Source organism: Aplysia californica, unplaced genomic scaffold, assembly GCF_000002075.1.
Source record: "Aplysia californica isolate F4 #8 unplaced genomic scaffold, AplCal3.0 scaffold00294, whole genome shotgun sequence".
Classification (NCBI taxonomy): Eukaryota; Metazoa; Mollusca; class Gastropoda; order Aplysiida; family Aplysiidae; genus Aplysia; species Aplysia californica.
In genome coordinates this window covers 63115-83114 of record NW_004797564.1, presented here as the reverse complement: position 1 = coordinate 83114, position 20000 = coordinate 63115, and the positions used below count along the sequence as shown (strand labels likewise).

The 20000-nt window shown below is 41.0% G+C and overlaps 1 protein-coding gene across 4 annotated transcripts in view; it reads left to right on the top strand.

Annotated features, from left to right (window-relative positions):
• The window catches only part of LOC101864309 (kin of IRRE-like protein 2), a 366594-nt gene that overhangs the window by 342203 nt on the left and 4391 nt on the right, over positions 1-20000 (top strand). For 3 of the 4 annotated variants that reach the window (XM_035970615.1, XM_035970616.1, XM_005101689.3), the window contains 5 exons: positions 5889-6108; positions 10757-10777; positions 12561-12723; positions 16760-16887; positions 18804-18842. In XM_035970615.1, the coding sequence (XP_035826508.1) occupies positions 5889-6108; positions 10757-10777; positions 12561-12723; positions 16760-16887; positions 18804-18842 (571 nt within the window). The remainder of the gene's footprint in view (positions 1-5888; positions 6109-10756; positions 10778-12560; positions 12724-16759; positions 16888-18803; positions 18843-20000) is intronic. The other variant, XM_035970617.1, reaches the window with a different exon arrangement.

Genomic DNA, 20000 nt, shown 5'->3' with positions numbered 1-20000 from the left:
AATACTTCGTGATTAATCAGGTATTCTCCTAATCTCATGATTATTTCAAACGTTTCCCGATTAAATGACATTGGTTACAACTACAATTTCTTACCAGAGACATGGGCGAAATTTCCGAAGAATTCTTTTCATGCTCTTTCTGAAGTTTTCGTTCAGTGAAATATAACCCTCGGCTCGTTACAAATGCAATTTGTCTCTTTCGTTTTGGCTGCAGTACAGTCTCCAAATCACAAGTTAGTACAAAGGGACAAAAGATAGAAAAGGAAAAAAATTCTTAGTAAGGAAAGAATGTTCTCTAATTGTACTCAAAAGAACGCATTTACTCTCTCAGAATGTGGTAAAACATGAACCATTAATTCACTTTTTCTATGCTGCCATCTGTGGCTGCATTTACCAAATCTCTACTATAGATTGTTATTCCATTTGCACCTCCATCTACTATACTTATACCCATGTACATCTGACTACATACAAATTCGTTAAATTTGTATACGGTTGGGGGGTTAACAAGAGGGGTGGAGAAGCCTTTTCTGACAAATGTGTTTTTTAATACAACAGCTCCCTTGAACGACCTAATCTTTTTGGTTCCCACTAATCGTAACTTTACAGTCATTGACAAACCACAAAGCAGCGAAAGTAATCTTCGTGTCTAGACATTACCAAAACGACGCAGACTTAATGTGCTTTCGGGAAAAGCCACCCACAGATTCAGCAACAGCGGAAATACGTTTTCCCAGAGGTCAGTGGACAGCTTCTATTTCTCAGCCATTAGTAGAGCGTTAGTTACATCAAGCCATAGCTCCCCGACATCGCGTCGTTATTATTCTGCTGGCGTTCTATACATCAAAGTCATAATTATAACAAGATTTACAGAGGCGAGAATTAGTTTTTCACAGATTATTTCATCCTTGCCCTGGGGATTCACCTGCGCGAGGCAAGATTTAACCGACATCATTACTGACTGTAAAGGATAATATAATCAGCGCTACCATTATCCCAAGAAGGATGATCTTCTGGGCCGGGTGATGAAAGAGCCTCCCCCTGGTAATGGCTCATAACTGAGAGCACAATCGACTGTCGAGCGCAGGATGTGAGGAGACTCTATGTTTGCCCTGGCTCTTGGGGCGCCGGACACCACGCTAGGCTGACCACCCCCTTACCCGGCCGACTGCTTGCTCCTTGGTCGATACCAGCATTGCATTTTGATCACTTGATGCGGACACAAGAGTCGTTATTAGATTGTCCTTGACCGCCGGCGACTAATGCTATTAATGTGAGCAGCTCGGCTGTGGGGAGCAGTAGCCGTGAGCTACAAGAAATTGTGTTCAGCAGAGATAGGATCTCTCCATTACCGGGAAGCATTCGGTGTGTGATGGTATTCTCCTCAATCCATGCACCTGCGAGCTCGACGTGACAACCTAGCGTGGCACTGCTCTCCTAGATTGAGGCATGAGTATGTCTGCAGGTCCACGGACGAGACTAGAAGATAGGGAGATTTCTGTAACGTAAATCTCTACGTTATATCGACACCATTTGGACGAATGGAATGGAGGATTTGTTAAGGGAACGTAAAGATAGGTCATTTTCGAAGTCGGATTCTGTATACATGGATGATACAAGGTCTAGATACGCTACATCAACTCAATTTGGAAGAATGGGGGGATTGGTTAAGGGAACATTTTCAAAGCGCATTCTGTATACAAAATGATATGAGGTCTAGATACAGGAAAGCGTTTAGCTGATATCATTAAAGATCTACCCTTTGTCGTTAGATGTTCCTTTATTTCTGAACAATGGCCATTTTCAGCACCACTAGGTGGCATATGTGAGGCCACGTGGTGGAATCAGGCTCTCGTCAAAATACGGATATCGAAGAAAACAGCCGTTTTCTCCCTGCTTAGCAATTTTTATCAAATTTTTGTTTTTCGGCTCAACACCTTTCATGTCCATTACAAACACATTCCTTTGAGGATTCCACAGAAAAACTTTACAGTTTCCATGGACTCTCCAGCTTTGGAATTTACCAAGCTTTGGCGGCCATTTTTTCACTAATTTTACGTCTTAAACCAGGTAACCCCCACCTCCTTCAATCTAAAATATCTCCACTTCTACTGAAGATGGATGGGTAATTTTTTCGTTGGAAACAAGACAAATGAACAAGCTTTAAGATGATACCAATAACTCAATATGCCCAAAAATTGACGAGAGCCTGATTCCACCACGCTGCCTCGTTTACACCTATCCGTTAGCCTGGGGTCATTTTGTACTACATGGGTTGTATTCTTCACATTTTAGAACACTTCTAGTGCGAAGATCTCTATAAAACTGTCAGTATTTCTCTAAAAAGAATTTTGACAGACTGCTATGCAAAGCGTAAGGTCGGATTAACGAGTAATTTTCCTCTTTGGAAAGTGGGGGCAGAGAGTTCCCCGCGTCGCATGGATTCGATGGTAAAACACGACGTACGGATAGGATTAAGTATCTTGGTGTGCTGGCAATAAAACTGAGGCCGTGCCACAGGGGTCTGGGTACCTGTAAAACTGCAGCTGGATTCTGTGTGTGAAGCACGGACATGTAAAACATGCCAAGACGCGAAGTGAGGCAGCGTGGTGAAATCAGGCGCTCGTCAAAACAATGAAATCAAACTGCATTTTTCTGGGCCTTAGGAAATATTTGTAAATTGTTTTTGTTTTTTTATATGGCTCAACACCGTTTATGTCCTTTTAAAAACGCGTTTCTGAATAGAAGTTACAGAAAAATGTTCGTTACAGGCACAAAAACGTAAATTTGCAGTTTCCAAAGGCTCTCAAGCTTTGAAAGTCACCAAACTTTGGCGGCCAGTTTTTCGATAGATTTACCTCTGACATAAGGAGACCTTATTACCATCAATCGCAAATATCTCGACTTCAGTTCACGAACGAGGGAAATTTTGCCATATACCAGACAAATGAATACGCTTTAAGACAGTATTAATAACTCAATATGCCCAAAAATTGACGTGCGCCTGATTTCACCCCGTCGTGACGCACTGCTATTCATTTGTTCTAGTTTCCTTTTTATTGTCCCTCGAAGCGATACTTGGATCGGCATCTGTGGTGCAGCGGTTAGGTGTGGTGCCGTCGTACACAGAAGTCGTGAGTTCAATTCTCGTTGCCACAAACACACACACACAAACATACACACACACACACACAAACATATACACAAGCACACACATACACACACACACACACCCACACACGCACACACACACAAACACACACACACACACACACACAAACTCACATACACACACGCACACGCGCGCACACACACACAAACACACACACACACACAAACACACCCACACACACGCACAGTTTTATTTTGTTTTAGTAAGAGTTTTACGGCACTTGCAACACAATAAGGTCATATAAGTGCCGAAGAGTAGAGGTGTTACAAGAGAGTAACAAACACAAAAAGAAGGAGGAGAGACAAGAACGATAGATGTTTGATAAGAAAGAAGGAGCAAACCACACAAGAGCACCCGCCAAACACCCGCTGCCTGGGTTAGTGCTGGTAGCAGGGTCGAAGTACCTTGCCCCCTACATTGTGCAGATGAGGCCTTAAACATCTGCAAGTACAATTACGAGTACGTTATTTAGTCAACTCTCATGAAATTGATGGTGAATTTCACTTTATTTTCTGTTGTTCACACTTTGTCCATCAAAGGAAATTGTTAATCCCTCCCAGCCGAACTCGGTCCAATGACAGAAATATGTAATGTTTGGTCCATGATAAGAGATATGTGCACAACCTGTACTTATTCATTATGGAAACTTTACTTATCAAATGAGTGTTTTATGTGATATGATGAGGGCCAAGGGCCTTAAACATTGAATAAACTTACTTACTATGTACTATGTACGTTATTTAGTTAAGAAAGAAATTAAATGGACTCCGTAGTATATATGTATTACACTTTAACCATTCTTAGTTTAGTTGATCACTTCTGTACTTAGGCGTCTTTGGAACTCGTAGATGTGGTGGTTCATTTCGGCCACGCGTCCAGACGCTATCTCGCTTTTATTGAAAGTGCTAGACCTAGTTTGGAACACTTTTCTTTGTTTTATCGCATTAAGATGTCACGATACACCGGGAAAAGGTATAATAATATGGACTTTGACAGAGAAAATGGAATGGCAGACAGTCTTGAATCAGTTATCGCGCCTCCGGGCTTAGCGACCGTGCGAGGTAGATGAACGTCATTTCCTCAGGGACACGCTGCTGGTCATCTCTGATTGCTCTAGATTTCCTGATATCAGAATCTCGCCGGAGGCATTAGATGTCGTAATCTTTATTGTCCCGGGTCCCTGAAGCGTCTCCAGAATGTGGAGAAATAGATATCAGATTAGTTATTCCTCTCTGAGGAAATTCATCTTCGTTCTTTAACCCATTCCCCTCATTTTTTATCTCGGTATATCCCAGAACGCAGTCCTCGGGTGTTCTTCTATAAACGGATGTCACATTCTGTCAAATAATCTAAGAATGCTAAATAGCCTTTTCCAAGAATGTGGGATGCTGAATTTTCTCGAATTAAGCTCTTTTACCCCGCTCAAATGGGATGTTGCACTGGAGAGTAAGTAGGTAATTATCAGAGGCACGTATTTAACGTTTCTACTTCTTTTCGTTCTGTTGTATTTATACAGAGTTCTCTCACTGTTGATATGATAGCTCAGAGCTTATACTCGTTTGGGATTAGAGCGCTATATTAATGCAATCTATATTATTATTATTATTATAATTATTATTATTATTATTATTATTATTATTATTATTATTATTATTATTATTATTATTATTATTATTATCATTATTTTCATTTTTATTATTATTGATAATTTTCTGAAATTGCAAACATCAATGTAAAGCACAAGTCAAAACACAATCTCAGTCTCTCACTCCTCCACAAAAAGGAACGAAATAGAAAATTATGAAAAAATCGCTAAAAAGAGGCGGTCGAGGTGGGGGTGGAAAAAGAAATAAAGTTTTTGTTTAACACAGACAATATATGATTTGCTCGTCCTACATGGGTTAGGGTAGATGGTTCACCATCATTTCCAGTTGACATGCTTCAATACTTTTTACTCTATCATAGCAGTTTGGTTTTAACTCAGAGAGCAGTGTGTAACAGTGTTCCATTTCCTATAGATAATGAATGAACAAACAAAAAATATCCTCTGAATAGAAAGTCATACGTAACAAACGCTTCCCAATGGAAGAATTATATTTCTTTACTTTGCAAAACAAGAACACGGCTGTACGTCGTTAGGCAAGAACACAACTTCAAACCAGGTCTCTCTTTTCCAACTCTTGTGTGGAAAAGCCAAAAAAATATCCTGCCTGCTGATAACTGGCACGATCAGCAAGCAAACTCTTTTGTGAATCCTGGAGAGGATGAAGGAACAGTTATGGCATTGTGCCGCCTGCGGTGATACCTATTTCTCCAATCAAGTAACGAGGTGACTAAGTAACCAAGTGACCAAGGGTGGGTCGGTAGCCTTGTGGTTAGGCTACCGGACTCGCTATCGTGATGTTGTGGGCGCATGGATTCGAGACTCTGCCCGGTCTGACGTCGTGTCCTTGTGAACAGCTTTTTACACAAATTTCCCATTTGACTCGGCCATTTCGGAAATGGACGTTAAACTCAGAGGTCCCGCCTCTTAAATAACCTAACAATGTTAATAGAGGCGTTTAACTTGTACTGTTTCACCATTCTTAAGTAACCAAGTAACCAACTGTCTTTTCTAGTTTTTGTTTTGTTTTTAAGTAAGGTTTTATGGCCCTCACATCTGCATAATAATGTGAGCACATTGTCTTTTTTACATCATTTAATCTTTCACTTTCAGGTTTCGTGGCAGAAGGTGGGTGGCGACCACTTTCTGAGTATCGGGACTCACGTGTGGGTGCAGGATCAAAACCTAAAGGTGGCGCACCAGAACTGGCCGGCAGGGGTCAGCGACTGGAATCTGGTGTTCCGGGAGGCGCGAGTGGAGGACTCGGGCATGTACGAGTGTCAGATCATCGCCACAGAGAAGATGTCCTGGAGGGTCAAGCTGTCCGTTATAGGTGAGTACACAGGCATGAAGCAAACAGACTGATCCCCCCCCCCCTCACCTCTCCGTTACAGGTGAATGCACTGGCATGAAGCAAACAGATTGATCACACCCCCCTTCCCTAAATGTCCGTTAGGGTGAGTGCACTGGCTTAAAGCGAAAAGACTGACCACACCTCCCCTCCCTCCTTACCCCTCCGCTATATGTATATGCACTAGGATGAAGTAAAGAGACTCACCCCTCTCCCTACCTTTCCTTTATAGGTGAGTGCACTGACATGAAGTACAGAGACTGATCACACCACCCCCTCCCTACCCCTCCGTTATAGATGAATGCACTAGGACGAAGTAAAGAGACTGATCCCCCCTCCCCCTTCTTCCGCTACCTCTCCGATACAAGTTAGTGCAATGGGACAAAGGAAGGAGACTGTTTAACTCCCCCTTCCCCTTCTCTATCTCATTTATTGTAAAATGTAAGCCATTCTTGCCCCTTTCACCTTTTGTAAATTCTCAGCCTTTCTAAAGGCCGCTACACAATACGTTCCAACCCAGCGGTTTAAACTGGAGTGGGAACCGGCGTTGAAATCGCCACACAAAACCGCCTTTCGACGGGTCGGCGCGTCATCCACATCACGTGCGGTTTAACCGCAGATCAAGTCGTGGCACAGAGGCCAAACCTGTACTGAACCCCTTCAGCTAATGCATTATTATGTGGGATTTTTTAAAACATCTTTAATCATTGAAAAAAATACATATTCTGCTCGATTCTTGCCTTAAAATTGTGTCGCTCGTTTCAAAAATGTAATCAGATTTTATGTGCGGTAAATCATTTAGAAGATATTGGCAGTGACAAGATAAGCCGGCTAAGGCTGTGACGTCACACAAAGGCTGTCGTCGACGGAACGTGCTGCACTGTTGTCAGAAAATCCAAACATGTTGAAACCGCCGGTTCGACCTCCCGGTTTAACTTTTTACCAGCAGTTTTTCATCCACATCTGTGGTTGTGCCGTCAGGTTTGCCTTTCCAATCCGAACCGGCAGTTTGGAACGTACATGTGTAGCGGCCTTTACTCTCCTCACTACCGTCATCGGTGTCTGTTGTATAATGACTACGCTCTTTGTAGCTGCACGCTGAAGATGAGATTAGATTGCCGAGCGCGAATGTTGCTGTTTGCTGTTGTGTTGTTGTTGTTGTTTTTTTGTGTTGTTTTTTTTTGGGGGGGAGAATTGTTTTTGTTTTTCTTTTTTAAATCTGGAACTTCCGTCTGTCTGCTGAGATGTAACTCACTCGACCTTGGTTGGTATAGGTTGGCAAGGTCAAGGTTGCCGCCCCCTAAATGATCTAAATTGCGACAGGTTTTTTTTCGAGGGGGGGGGGAGGATCGGGAGTGGATTACAGCATTTACAAATAACAAACAAAAAAGAACCAACTCATTGTTCCAGTCTTCCAGTAAACACCCATTCCTATCCTTGTAAAAATCTTGGGACATTAGTTTCTCGACAAGATAAAAAAAAGTATTCCTTTTTAGTGACGCCTTCCCATTCCAGCCAGACAGAGTTGGGCTACCTCATAGTGTGCTTCGTCTACGCCGCCATTACCATGATAATACGTTAGTCCAGGGTCTTACCATTTTGGGCGCAAGTGTAAATTTTGTCTGGACGTCCAGTCTTACGGAATTCCCATGGGGGGCACACTAATCTTTACCTACACATTCTACGATTTTTGTTTTTTGTTTCCCCTGTCTCCTATTCAAAAACAATGCTAACCAGAGCACCTATGCACAGTTAGACGATTAAGACTAATACCTCAGACTGTAGGTTCGAATTGTGTTTTCTTGTTTTAAACGTCCGTACAGATGAAATTCTCTGTAAATATATTACCCACTACAACACTCATTTCAAACCATAGCGCTTAGTAAGAAGATTGGAAAAAAACCAAAACAAAACAAACAGCTTAATCGCCACGTGCAAATGGCGTGGAGAAACCTCAGTTGTAACAATTAAGTAAAACAAGATTTGGGCGGATTTTTGGGCCAAGACGATGGATAAAAGAAGAAAGGAAAAGAACGAAGAAAAACGGGTGGGGTTTGGAAAACACAGGGGGAAAAAGAAAGTGGATTTACTAAATAAGTGGGGAGATAAACAATAAGAGAGGTGTTATATAAAAAAGAGCAGGCAAAGCAAAAGACGACCAAATCTGAATAAAAGAGTGGTTGAAAATAGGAAAACGTTTTTGCTTTTCTCTGGACAACGAACCAGATCTTGCAAAACATAGAAAAAAAAAAGGCTTTGCTTCTTCTGTTTTTTCCCCGACTGTTTCTTTCTATTTCCCGATCACCGCCAAGGAAAGTTGATATCTTTTTCTTCCCGATAGATCTGATCGGGAGCCTGTGGCATGAAATTCCCATCTTGTGATCACAAAAAGCCTTCGTTTATACCATATTTCCATTTCTTCCATCATTCTGCTGTTCTTCAGAAGGATTTTTATCCTCAGTTTATTTCTTTGGGGAACGGGAAATGTAAAGCGCTGTTCTTTACACTCACAAAAAGAAGAAATGACTGTCTAACGCTGCATCACAATTCTCGATTAGATTTGCATTTCCCATCTTCCGTTGTTCACACCCCTTTTACATCAAATTAGGAAGGGATGGAGGACAGAGTCAAAAAGCCAGGCTTGAGTAAGTTGCATAGACTTCGTTGATAATGGCTTCTATAAACTGATGAGCCTTTGAGGGAAACAGATATCTTGTCCAGACGAAAACTTTTTTGCTCCCCCAAGCAAACACAAAATCTGTTTACTGACACACAAAATAATCTCTGCCCAAGATAAGCGTAGAGGTGTCTGTCTCTCCGCGTGAGAGAATTAACAACTCACAATAAGATGTCGCTCACTCCTAAACCCCCCCCCCCCCGTGTTCCCCCTTTTCCACCCTCTTCCCGCTCCTCTCCCCCCTCCCCCCTCCCCCCTCAACAATCTGATGGGGTTAAACACAAACATTTATTTACAAAAAGTTTTTCATGTTGGGGGGGGGGGGGGGGGGTTAGCAATCAATGGCTAGTCAAACTGGGGGTAATCTCAAGCTTACCCTAATCGATTTTTACCATCTAGGGATCTTAAACGTGTGCAACATGCACACGGGACCTCCGAGATATTTAATCCTTATCCAAGAAAGCTGTGTGTTAGATCTTACCTACAGCAGTAGTAATAAGCCGAGGAGTAAAAGAAGAAAAGCTACAGAAAGAGTCAGGAGCCCAGAAGAGGGAGAAAGGGGTGGGGGTGCAGAAAATGGAGACGAATTCAGACGACAGAACATGATTAGAGAGCAGGAAAGAAGGTAAAAGAAGAAAATTGTCCGTTACCGTCAGGTTTCCAACTAGGAACCTATAGAGTGAGAAGCGAACGCCGTAACCTCTGGACCACGAGAGCCCCGGAGCATTCTTTAGACTAGGTAGATTGGGAACATGAAACCTGACTATATTGCGCATTGAGATTTTTTTAATAAAATGGAAGTGCACAGCATAAATGCTATTACTTTTATTATTAGTAGTAGTAGTATTTTTCTTCTTCTTCTTCTTTTTCTTCTTCTTCTTCTTCTTCTTCTTCTTCTTCTTCTTCTTCTTCTTCTTCTTCTTCTTCTTCTTCTTCTTCTTCTTCTTCTTCTTCTTCTTCTTCTTCTTCTTCTTCTTCTTCTTCTTCTTCTTCTTCTTCTTCTTCTTCTTCTTCTTCTTCTTCTTCTTTTTCTTCCTATTATTAATATTATTATTATTATTATTATTATTATTATTATTATTATTATTATTATTATTATTATTATTATTATTATTATTATTATTATTGTTATTAAGGACAAAAACAGAATCAGATACTCATTAGAATTTCTCGCTCAGCGGGTCACATAAGACAAAAGGACGTATACACCCTTTCCTATAACTGAATCAGCATCACAAAATCTGTTGTTAAATATTTGATATTTACACATGTTTTATTTAATTGTGGGTGAGAATGAAGGGCTCTTACTGTCTTTTGTACATGAAGAAAAGACACTTGTTTTTAAAAGAGTCAGCTGTAAAAATGATGTTCTTATCTTGCAGTCTTTTCCTTTTCCTATACACCACTTCACTCCATCTTCTGACAACAACGTCTGTGCACAACTTGTCATGGCAGAAGATATTCGAAGACGTCTCCGGCGAACAAACAGAAAATATTCAGAGACACACTCCCGCACATAGATGCACTGCTTTGGGGGGTCAAACTTCGTATTGTTTGCTGCAGTTCACACACGCAGCCACAAAAACTGCCGCAAATCAATTACGTTCAAGAAAATTTCAAACCTAACCGAAAAATATCAAATTATGGGTTAAAACATGGGGAGGGGGGGGGGGCTGTTACCCCTCAGAAGTTTGTACTTGGTCTAGAGGCACAAAGCATTTTGATTGGTCTATGTCCGTCGAAGGTGTCGTAGTCTTCCCGAGATGAAACGTAAAACAATGCGGGATATCCCATTACGTTCTCATGATCAACCACTCTACACTTTACATTAAAGTTTTGTGCTCGGGGACCTAATTAGACGAGTTGGGAACATCGGCTCGTGCATAGTTATGCCCCTTTCTAGAGGCTGATGGAAAGCTGTAACAAAACGTTGTTTTTTTCCTTCTCTTTCAGAAAAACCTCCACACAATCCAGGTAAGATTTCGTTGTGTTTTGTTTTAAGCAAGATGTCTTCCCTCTTAACACAAATCGTGAGACATGTTGGGTGCATAATTTACCTATGGGATGGTTTTACTTTCCAGCAGTAATGCGGGCTTTCAGATCCTTTTACAGTAAAGTTGGAAACCAGACTATCGTGTGATCTTAGAGGCAATGAACGCCAGACGAAAGTTCAGATAGTGTGTGTGGCAGCTGTACAGAATGCTCGTGGATAGATTTCTTCCATCATTATTGATCAGTAAACAATTGAATAGTTCTTGGTCAGTTATCATAAATCAAAAAGCGAATATTAACTGCTTGATCAGGTCGCCCTAAGAAAATCAACAATATAATGTTGACTTGCAAAATACTGTCGTAATGCTGTTTCACGTGTCCCAAAAACAAACCAAGAATAGATCTACCTGGATACCTGGAGTGTCATCTCTGACTCCGAGGTTGACGTGTAATGACCCTCCATCTTTTACGGTCACGAGCTGCCGTTGCACATTCTGCCATATCCAGTCCAGTCCATGTTCTTATGTTGCCCATCTGTGTTATGCTTTGCTTTCCTCTGCCTCTCCTGCCCCACATCTTTCCTTCAGGCAACTTGTTCACAATTGCCTCCTGTCTTTTCAATTAAATGGCCATAGTATTGAATTTTTCTACATTTATTTTGCTTAGCAGGGCCTCTCTTGTGTGTAGAATCTGACACACCTCTTTGTTCGTCTTTTTCCTTTTCCAACTTATAGATACAGTGAAATAGATAGCATTCATTTGCGGCTGCTTCCTTCCCAGTTCAATGTTAAAGCAAACGTTTTTAACGACTTCAATAGATGCATAGGATTGTCAAGATACCGTCAAGAATCTGTGTTCTGTATCAAAAGTTAAAAGAGAAGTAAGAAGAAAATGTGGCATGCATCCTTTTGTGCAGTTTTTCTCTCTTGAAGTAGTTATTTTGAGAATATTCCTTTAACATTGTTTTAAGAAAGTAACACTTATTGCTTCTACAAGTACTTTTTGACGGGTTATTACTCGATATAATGCAACAAGAATTAATCCATAGATTCTAGAAGAAAAGTTAGAAATATTCGTATACATCTAATTAACCACGCCAAGAAACAAAATATATTTCCATATTTTCCCTCCGATTGTACTATCAGAATGTCTTTGATTGTGAAAGTTGGCGATCTAGTGGTTAGGCTACAGGACTCGTTATCATGAGTTTGAGGGTTCGTGGGTTCGAGCCGCGGGCCCGACGTTGTGTTCTTGAGAAAGGCACTTTTTATGAATGTTCCTCACTTCACCCAAGTGGGAATGGGTACCTGGCCATAGAAAGCGAAAGATCGTGTCAGTATTTTAGTATTTTAGGGCCTATAAATGGCTGCTTGCACTGTATGCTTCCCAGGAAGTTGGGGTTACTTCAGAATGCTCTTAGGTCTGCTGGGGTAATAATATAGATTGTGAAGCGCATAGAGCTTGCTGTTGAGCGGGGATTTGTGCTATACAAATGCTATCTATAAGTAATCGTTCTACAAAAAAATCTTTCTCTATTTTTACTCTGATTTTAGTATAAAAATAGCAATGTTTTTAAATATTTAAGTAATCGCCCTACAGTTTACAAAAAGCTCAAATAACATTGGAACATTTTTTTAAACTTTACGATTTAATGTATTTTATGTGTGTTTGTCTGTCTGTTGTGTCCAGCGATCATTCTATATGTGACTGTCTGTCTGTTGTGTCCAGTGATCATTCTATGTGTTTGTCTGTCTGTTGTGTCCAGTGATCAGCATTGAGGGCCAGGAGTTCGTGGAGTCGGGCCAGACTGTGTACCTCAGGTGCAACACCACAGAGGGCGACCGGATACCAGACGACGTGGACTGGTTCAAAAATGGCGACAAAATCGACCAGAGCACGTACCCAAATGTGGTCATCACAAAATACAGGTAACAGGAAGGTAGAAAGGGCGTTCAGTAAAATGCATATGGAAATGTGTTTTTATATGGACACACTAGAGGTTAAGCCAAAAAACAAAAAAATGATACAAATTTCCAAACTGGAGGAAAAATGCGTTTCTCTGACTTCGTTATTTTGACGAGTGCCTGTTTCACCGCCCTGCCTCACAAATGCTATCAATTGTTATTAAGTGAGGACTTGAAATAGTCGATATCAGGAGTCGAACCACTCATGAATTGTTACTGCTTCAGAGACCTTTGGGGTTTTTTTTCGAGCTGAATTCTGTCTAATATATTGGCCCACCCGACCTCCTTTTCGACCACATGAGATCTGGCATAAGGGCAGCTAGGGTCATGTCATGTTCCATTAATTTAACTATATTGACACAACTAATACATACCCATTGTGCTTATTAAAAGTGGCCATACACGAATTATTATACCCGGTCTGATCTCGATATACTGTTTTAAAAGCCGCGTCTGTTGGCGTGGAACCACATGATATTGAAGCCAAAAAATGTGTTGTCACGATTCTTGACACCAAGTGCAAGGAAAATTCTGACCTTGAGAAGATAGAAAGAATTAGCAATTTGAGATGAATAACAACTAGACATCCTCTTTTAGAAGAGAGTTTAATAAGAAACACTCCAAAAAGGAGACGCTGCACAGTTAGAGAAGGCTGCCAGAACTATTCATCAACGACATTGAGCTCATTCCTAAACGAAAACGGCGTTATACGTGTAAAATCATACAGAAATAACATCAAATCGATCATGGCTGTATATGGGTTGTCTGCTTCCTCATAATAGACGTATTAAGTGTATAATGATCTACCTAGTTCCCGCATGTGATAAGGAATCTTAATTGCTTCACAATAGATTTGTGGAGAGAGGCAACAGGTGTCATGTGGTTCCATGCCAACAGACGCGGCTTTTAAAACAGTATGTGGAGATCAGACCGGGTGTTAAAGGTTGATAATAATTCGTGTATGGCCGCTTTAAAACGAAAGAGCGCTGTCCCGAAAATTGCTGTTTTGAGAAAATCGAAGGAAAATTTTTGCCCCGTTTTCAGTTTCTTTAAAAGACAAGGAGAGTTTTCTCTATAACCCAAGAAATGTACACACCAATGAAACCAAATTTCTCCTATAGGTAGGGCAATGCCCGCTTTTGGTGCAGGTCATGATTTCTGGAAAACAACTAAATCTGGGTTAGCCCGCTTGTCCTTAAAAGCGACCATATGATAGCACGGTGTGGAGCGCATTCCTGATTGAAAGTAGGCTATATGACCTGTACATTGATTGCCCTGTGAGACGACCATCCCCAAGTATGGCCATAAAGAATTGACTCATGGCCAAAACTAAAATGTGTGACATCGTGGTGAAATCAGGCGCTAGTCAAAATAATGAAATCGAACTAAACGACATTTTTTTCCTGTTTTGGGATATTTTTATCCATTGTTTTTTGGGTTTTTGTATCTTGTGTTCGGCACTTTTATGGCAATTTCAAAACACATTCCTGTATACATTTGAATGAAAAATATGATCAAAGACAATCACAAAAATGTAAACTTGCAGTTTCCAAGGTCACTACAGCTTTGGAAGTTACGAACCTACGCTGGCCATTTTCTCGCTATGTTTACCCCCGTTACTAATTACTAGGTGTCCGCCACAAGATTCTATTGCAAATATATCAAATTTTTTAATGATAGGTGGGTATTTTTTCATTCAAAGCAAGGCCAAAGAACAGGCATTAGGATTGAACTCATTACTCCTTATGCCAAATAATTGACGAACGCCCGAATACACCGTGTGATGCCACAATAGACACTTTTATTTTTGTCTTTTGGTGACAAGTTCTCAGTAAAAGTGGCTGACACATTCATTGGTGCTCATTGACAGTGCTCGTTGAAAGACGGTTAAAAACTGCGTAAAGACAGCCTGAATTCAAACACATTTCTTTTCTTTACTAGAGTGCGTTGTTCTTCAGAAACTGGAGACCTCTTGCTAACCTCCACTTAATTATTTAAAAGATATAGCAGGTGAGTCTTTGTCTACAGTCCAAGAACAACTTGACGAAAATCACTTACAAGTGATACCTACCTATTTATATCCGTTTTCTTTCAAGAACTGACTTTTCAGACATCAGCTACATAGAGACAGTGAATGGCACTTACAACTAAAAGGCAAAGTTGTTATGGCTAGCCACTTTGCATTGTTTATCATTATTTAAAGATCAGACATAGAAGTAGTGGAGGAAAAAACCGCTGAGACTGTTTCTAGACTGATTCATTTTTATGATGTTCCCACCTGTTAGATTTTCGTTTATTTGCACAACTACTCTTGAGTTGAATTTGGATGCTTTTCAAATTGGGAAGTTTTGTGTGAGGTAGGATCGGTGACTTTGTCTGTTTTCTTTTGATTCACCCCTTCTCTCACATTCGAGTTGTAAGAAACATATAGTTCGTTGGCCATTGAGACAATACTTGTAACACCACGCGGGTTGCGTCTATGAAAAATGTTGTATAATGTGCATTTGGCTAAAGTTGTAAAAAGAAATACCAAGCACAACTAGTTGGGTGAAACGTGAGCGACTTTAGAGGTACTACTTAAAAGTCACAAGTGCTTGAGGCAAAGAACGCAAATGACCGCAATCTGTGTTTGGGATTACCCCGCAGCATCTGTGTCACGACGTGGTGGAATCAGGCGCTCGTCCTTTGTTGGGCATTTGGGATTGGTATCATCTTAAAGCTTGTTGGGTTGTCATGCTATCGGTGAAAAAAATACCCATTTATCTTGAATAGAAGTGGAGATGTTTGAGATTGAAGAAGGTGGGGTCGTCTTGTTTCAAAGGCAGAAAAAGGGAGAATATTAGGGTCGCCAAAGTAGTCTGATTATTTCCCTAGCTTGATAGTCCACGGACACTGAAAAATTACATTATTTCTGCCTTTAATCAACGTTTTTCAGTAAAAGTCCACACAGAAGTGTGTTCTTAATTGGACAACTGTCATATGGTGTTAAGCCAAAAAAGGCACACACAAAAAACAACAACAAACAAACAACACCAATAGAAATTCGATAAAAACTGCCAATGTGGCTGAAAAATGCTAGATTCTTCATTCAATTTCACTACTCCGACGAGCGCCTGATTTCACCATGCTGCTTCACATTTGCTTTTCGGAAACACCTGTAATGGTAGCGACCCCCGTAGTCCTCCTCCCTGGTCCCCTATCTCCCGCGTACTACTAACCTCTACCCTCGAGACTCTGGGATGTCCCTGGCTTGTCGGCTTGTAAAGTCATTTCGCTGGGCAGGTGGAAAAACGGGGAAAGCCTCCGCGAAGTGTTGAGGAAAAACTGCAAGATGTATGGTTTTCCGTGACTCATCATAGTATTTGACTTTTCCCTGATCATTATTTCTCTCTCTTCGTTTTTGTTTTTGTCTTTGTTTTTCTCTCTCTCTCTCTCTCTCTCTCTCTCTCTCTCTCTCTCTCTCTCTCTCTCTCTCTCTCTCTCTCTCTCTCTCTCTCTCTCTCTCTACTTTTTTTCTCTGGGCCTCTTTCCTTCTTCTCTACATGCACACGTAAGTCGTTTACTGCTGTTCATCCCTTTCCTTTTTATGTTCTGTTCCTGGCTCACCCTCTCTACTTTCTCTCTCGCTCTCTCTCTCTCTCTCTCTCTCTCTCTTTCTCTCTCTCTCTCTCTCTATCTATCTATCTATCTATCTATCTATCTATCTATATATCTATATATCTATCTATCTCTCTCCCTCTCTATCTCTCTATCTCTCTATGTATCTATCTATCTATTTAATTATCTATCTCTTTCTCTCTCTCTCCCTCTCTCTCTCTCTCTCTCTCTCTCTCCTTCACTCTCTCTCTCTATCTATCTCTATCTCTCTCCCTCTCTCTCTCATCCCAACCCTTTCTCTTGTTTGCCTTTTCCCGTAGCTGTCATGTCATTAAGTACATTAGACCTCCCAGCATAAAGTCCATACTTCCCAATTTAAACAGAAGTCTCATTTCCTCGACAGAATGGAAGAGACGATGTCTCTAGTCAGCGAACTGCTCATCATGAGTGGCCACAACCGCGACTCGGGCACGTACATCTGCCGAAGCTCCTCAGAACTCATCGCCAGTGTCGAGGTGAACGTGCTCGTGGGTGAGTCACCTTGAGAACTAAGCTTGTCGACCGCTCACGACAGGCAATATTCTGTTTTTGACAATATTTTGGTAGCCTGGAAAGCCAGACCATACTCAAGTTTGGGGGGGGGGGGGTTGGTTTTTTTTCAGAAGTTCTTGTCTAATCTATGGATCAAATGTAAAGAGGGCAGTTTGATTGTACGTTATAGACTAAATACGCCGGGGGGGGGAGGGTGGTTCTTTTTGTGAGGGAGCGGAGTGGGGATTGATGTTTAGTATAGTACACAACTTTGAATAAAGTTATTGTAACGTTGTATGCCATCCTTGTTTTAGGGGGTCATGCTTCCGTCTACTGATCTTTTGAAAGGTCAGTACGTGGTAAATGGGCTCAGAAACATGTCTCTATTTAAAGATAAACTTGCGCGTTTTTTACTCAGCCATTCTACAGAGTAATAAAACAAGTTAGATAATGCTTCATAAAGAGAGGAATTAAGAAAAAACAACTTGGATAAATTTACTTTCCGTTCTTAATCGTATGGCTTAAGAGAAGGTAAGAATGTAGGGCGTTAATGTTTGGCGTGAGAAGTGAAGAGCCTCCCAGTAGCCATCAGTGTGAAGGGTGGGCAATCTTATACAGGTATTTGAACAACCTTGTGGGTTTAATACTTCCATTATGCTTGTCTTTCAGTGCCAATAGTAAGACACTGTGCTTTTCTCAAAAAACATCATTGAAAGTAAAGTAACCCAGGAAACATTGAGGATTCTGAACAGAGTTCTGTAAGCAAAACATGTTCTGTTGGGGTTTTTTTATTTTTACTGTTTGCGTCTCATTCTTTTTTTTTTTTCTTTTTTTTGGGGTGGGGTGGGGGAATTACTATGCCCTACCCATCCGTATTAACTGCATACGCTTTCCCCTGACTACTTGTTTTACCCTCAAAATATTGGGACATTTTTTCCGTTTTATTGCATGTTACGTAGTGTTGAGGAGCAGGCCAGAAAGTACGGGTTACGTGTTGGAGTATGAGTCAAATCCAAAATGCTACTTTTCGTACGGGTGTTTCTTATCTTTGCCAGTAGCGCTGACTAAAAATCTAAAAACAGCCCACAACATCAAAAGAACAATGACAACTGCAATGCATTTGACATTGTACCAGACAACTGCCTGCAAGGTACCAAAGTGAGCACTTAAGGCTTCCAGGCTTCCAGGCTTCCAGGCTTCCAAGCTCGCAATCGGCTTAGTGTCTCTAAGTGTTGTTTCCAGCATCAATAAAGCTGAGCTGGAAAAGAGTCCCCGCTAGGGGAGGGGAAGGTAGAAAGAGAGAAAGAGCTCAGCGCCTCGGCTATGACGAGCCCACCCTCTCCTGGGAGATGGGACCACACAGCGACGTTCGTGTCTTCTCAGGGAAGATTTTGGCGTGTCTCTGAGACACTCGTCAAGACAGATTACGCTGGGAAACTCGCTATAGCACATGATGAGCCCTGGCTTTGATATAGAGTGGGAGTGACAAGAATGTTAAACGTTCATGATTTTATTGCGCAACTACCGGTCACTCTATTTGCTATAATTACATAATTTTATCTTATTTCGTTTCCAAAGTGCAGAAATTAGTGAAGATATTATAGATTAGGGAATTATTGATTAGTATCATGCACTTCATTTTCAAGTTAGTAACATAGGGCTTATTCTCTGTAAGGAAATGTCATTCTCGAAATATTTCATTGAAAACCAGGATTAAAAGTACTTCATTTGTATAAAAAAGTAAACTTTATGATTCTCTACTTGAACATTTTGCTTAGCTCCAAAAAATACTTATATCTTCGGTTGTAAGAGAGTCTTAGAATATGATAGAGAGTCAAACAAAGCAGTATAATATTGTGGTTTTATAAAATATTCGTTTTAAAAACAAAATCTAATTTGTGTCTCTTTGTCCACAGCTAACAGTCCGAACGTGAAACGGGGTAAGCCTCTTAATGGTTGGTTCCAGCATTTTTAACTATCAGTGTTTATGTTTTGTATTGTCATGTGTATGTCTGTTCCATCCTTACGTTGCAAAAATCCAGGGTCTTTCTACGTTGCATCAATGATTCATAACTATTATGACTGTACACTGCAGTAACAGGCCACAGTAGCAATTCTGACGTAATGAAATATTGCAGATCTTTACAAAAAGGTGTAAAATTAACTTCAAACGTATTAATCACAAAAATCATCTTTTTAAAAAAAGTGTCCATTGCCACAAAAATCATCTGATAATGATAGCGATAGCAACGGAAAAACGATCAGCAACAGCAATGTAACAAAGAGATTAAAATCATGCAAATGCATTCGGTGGAAAAAGTGACAAATTTCAACGACCTTTTCTGTATCACCCAATGTCGTGGTATTTAGACCCAAGGTTACAGAGCTCACCCCAGTATGTTAAAACTCTCTGATTAATCTTTTTTAGACCATCGTTTCTCTCCAGCCTGGCATTACCGCAGCTCACCTCTATCAAAACCCGAAAGCCCGGTAGATGAGAAATGCTGTTATCTCTGAGCGCCAAGCTTATGGCCACCCCCCCCCCCTCCCAATCAGGGCAGTGCTACTGACTGAAGTTGTCTTTAGACCATTTCCAAAAGGGGGATATTAACATGTTCTTGTGCATAGTAGAATTGTAAATGGGCTGATTTATCAATGTCATGTTCATACTGAGCGGAACAACATATGGGAATGCTGCTTTTTCTTTCCTCATACTTACTATCGTCATTTTTTTCCTCTACTTTTTTTGTACGTTTGTCACTCTCTTGTGAATTGCTATTTCTGGGGAGCCTAGATACAAAGCAATGTTTGTGCTGATGAGGCTAGAGAGGTAAGCAGAGTAAACCTGATTCCCCGTATGGACCTCTCTGTTGACACCAACCCCTTGGCGCTCATATGACTCTATGCAGTTGCGAGCGCCTTAAAGCCTTACTAAAACTAAACAAAAACTAGCTTATGGCTAGCCCTGGCCTCGGGTCCGGCAAGCGCCGTCTCTGGCGTCTCCTTCGATCAATAAGCTCTTCGCATTTAAATGAAGCCACAGGCGGATGACCGGGCGGCCACGAGTCCTGCTCATTATGAGACGTGACCCTTATTTCCGGATCCGGACTCAG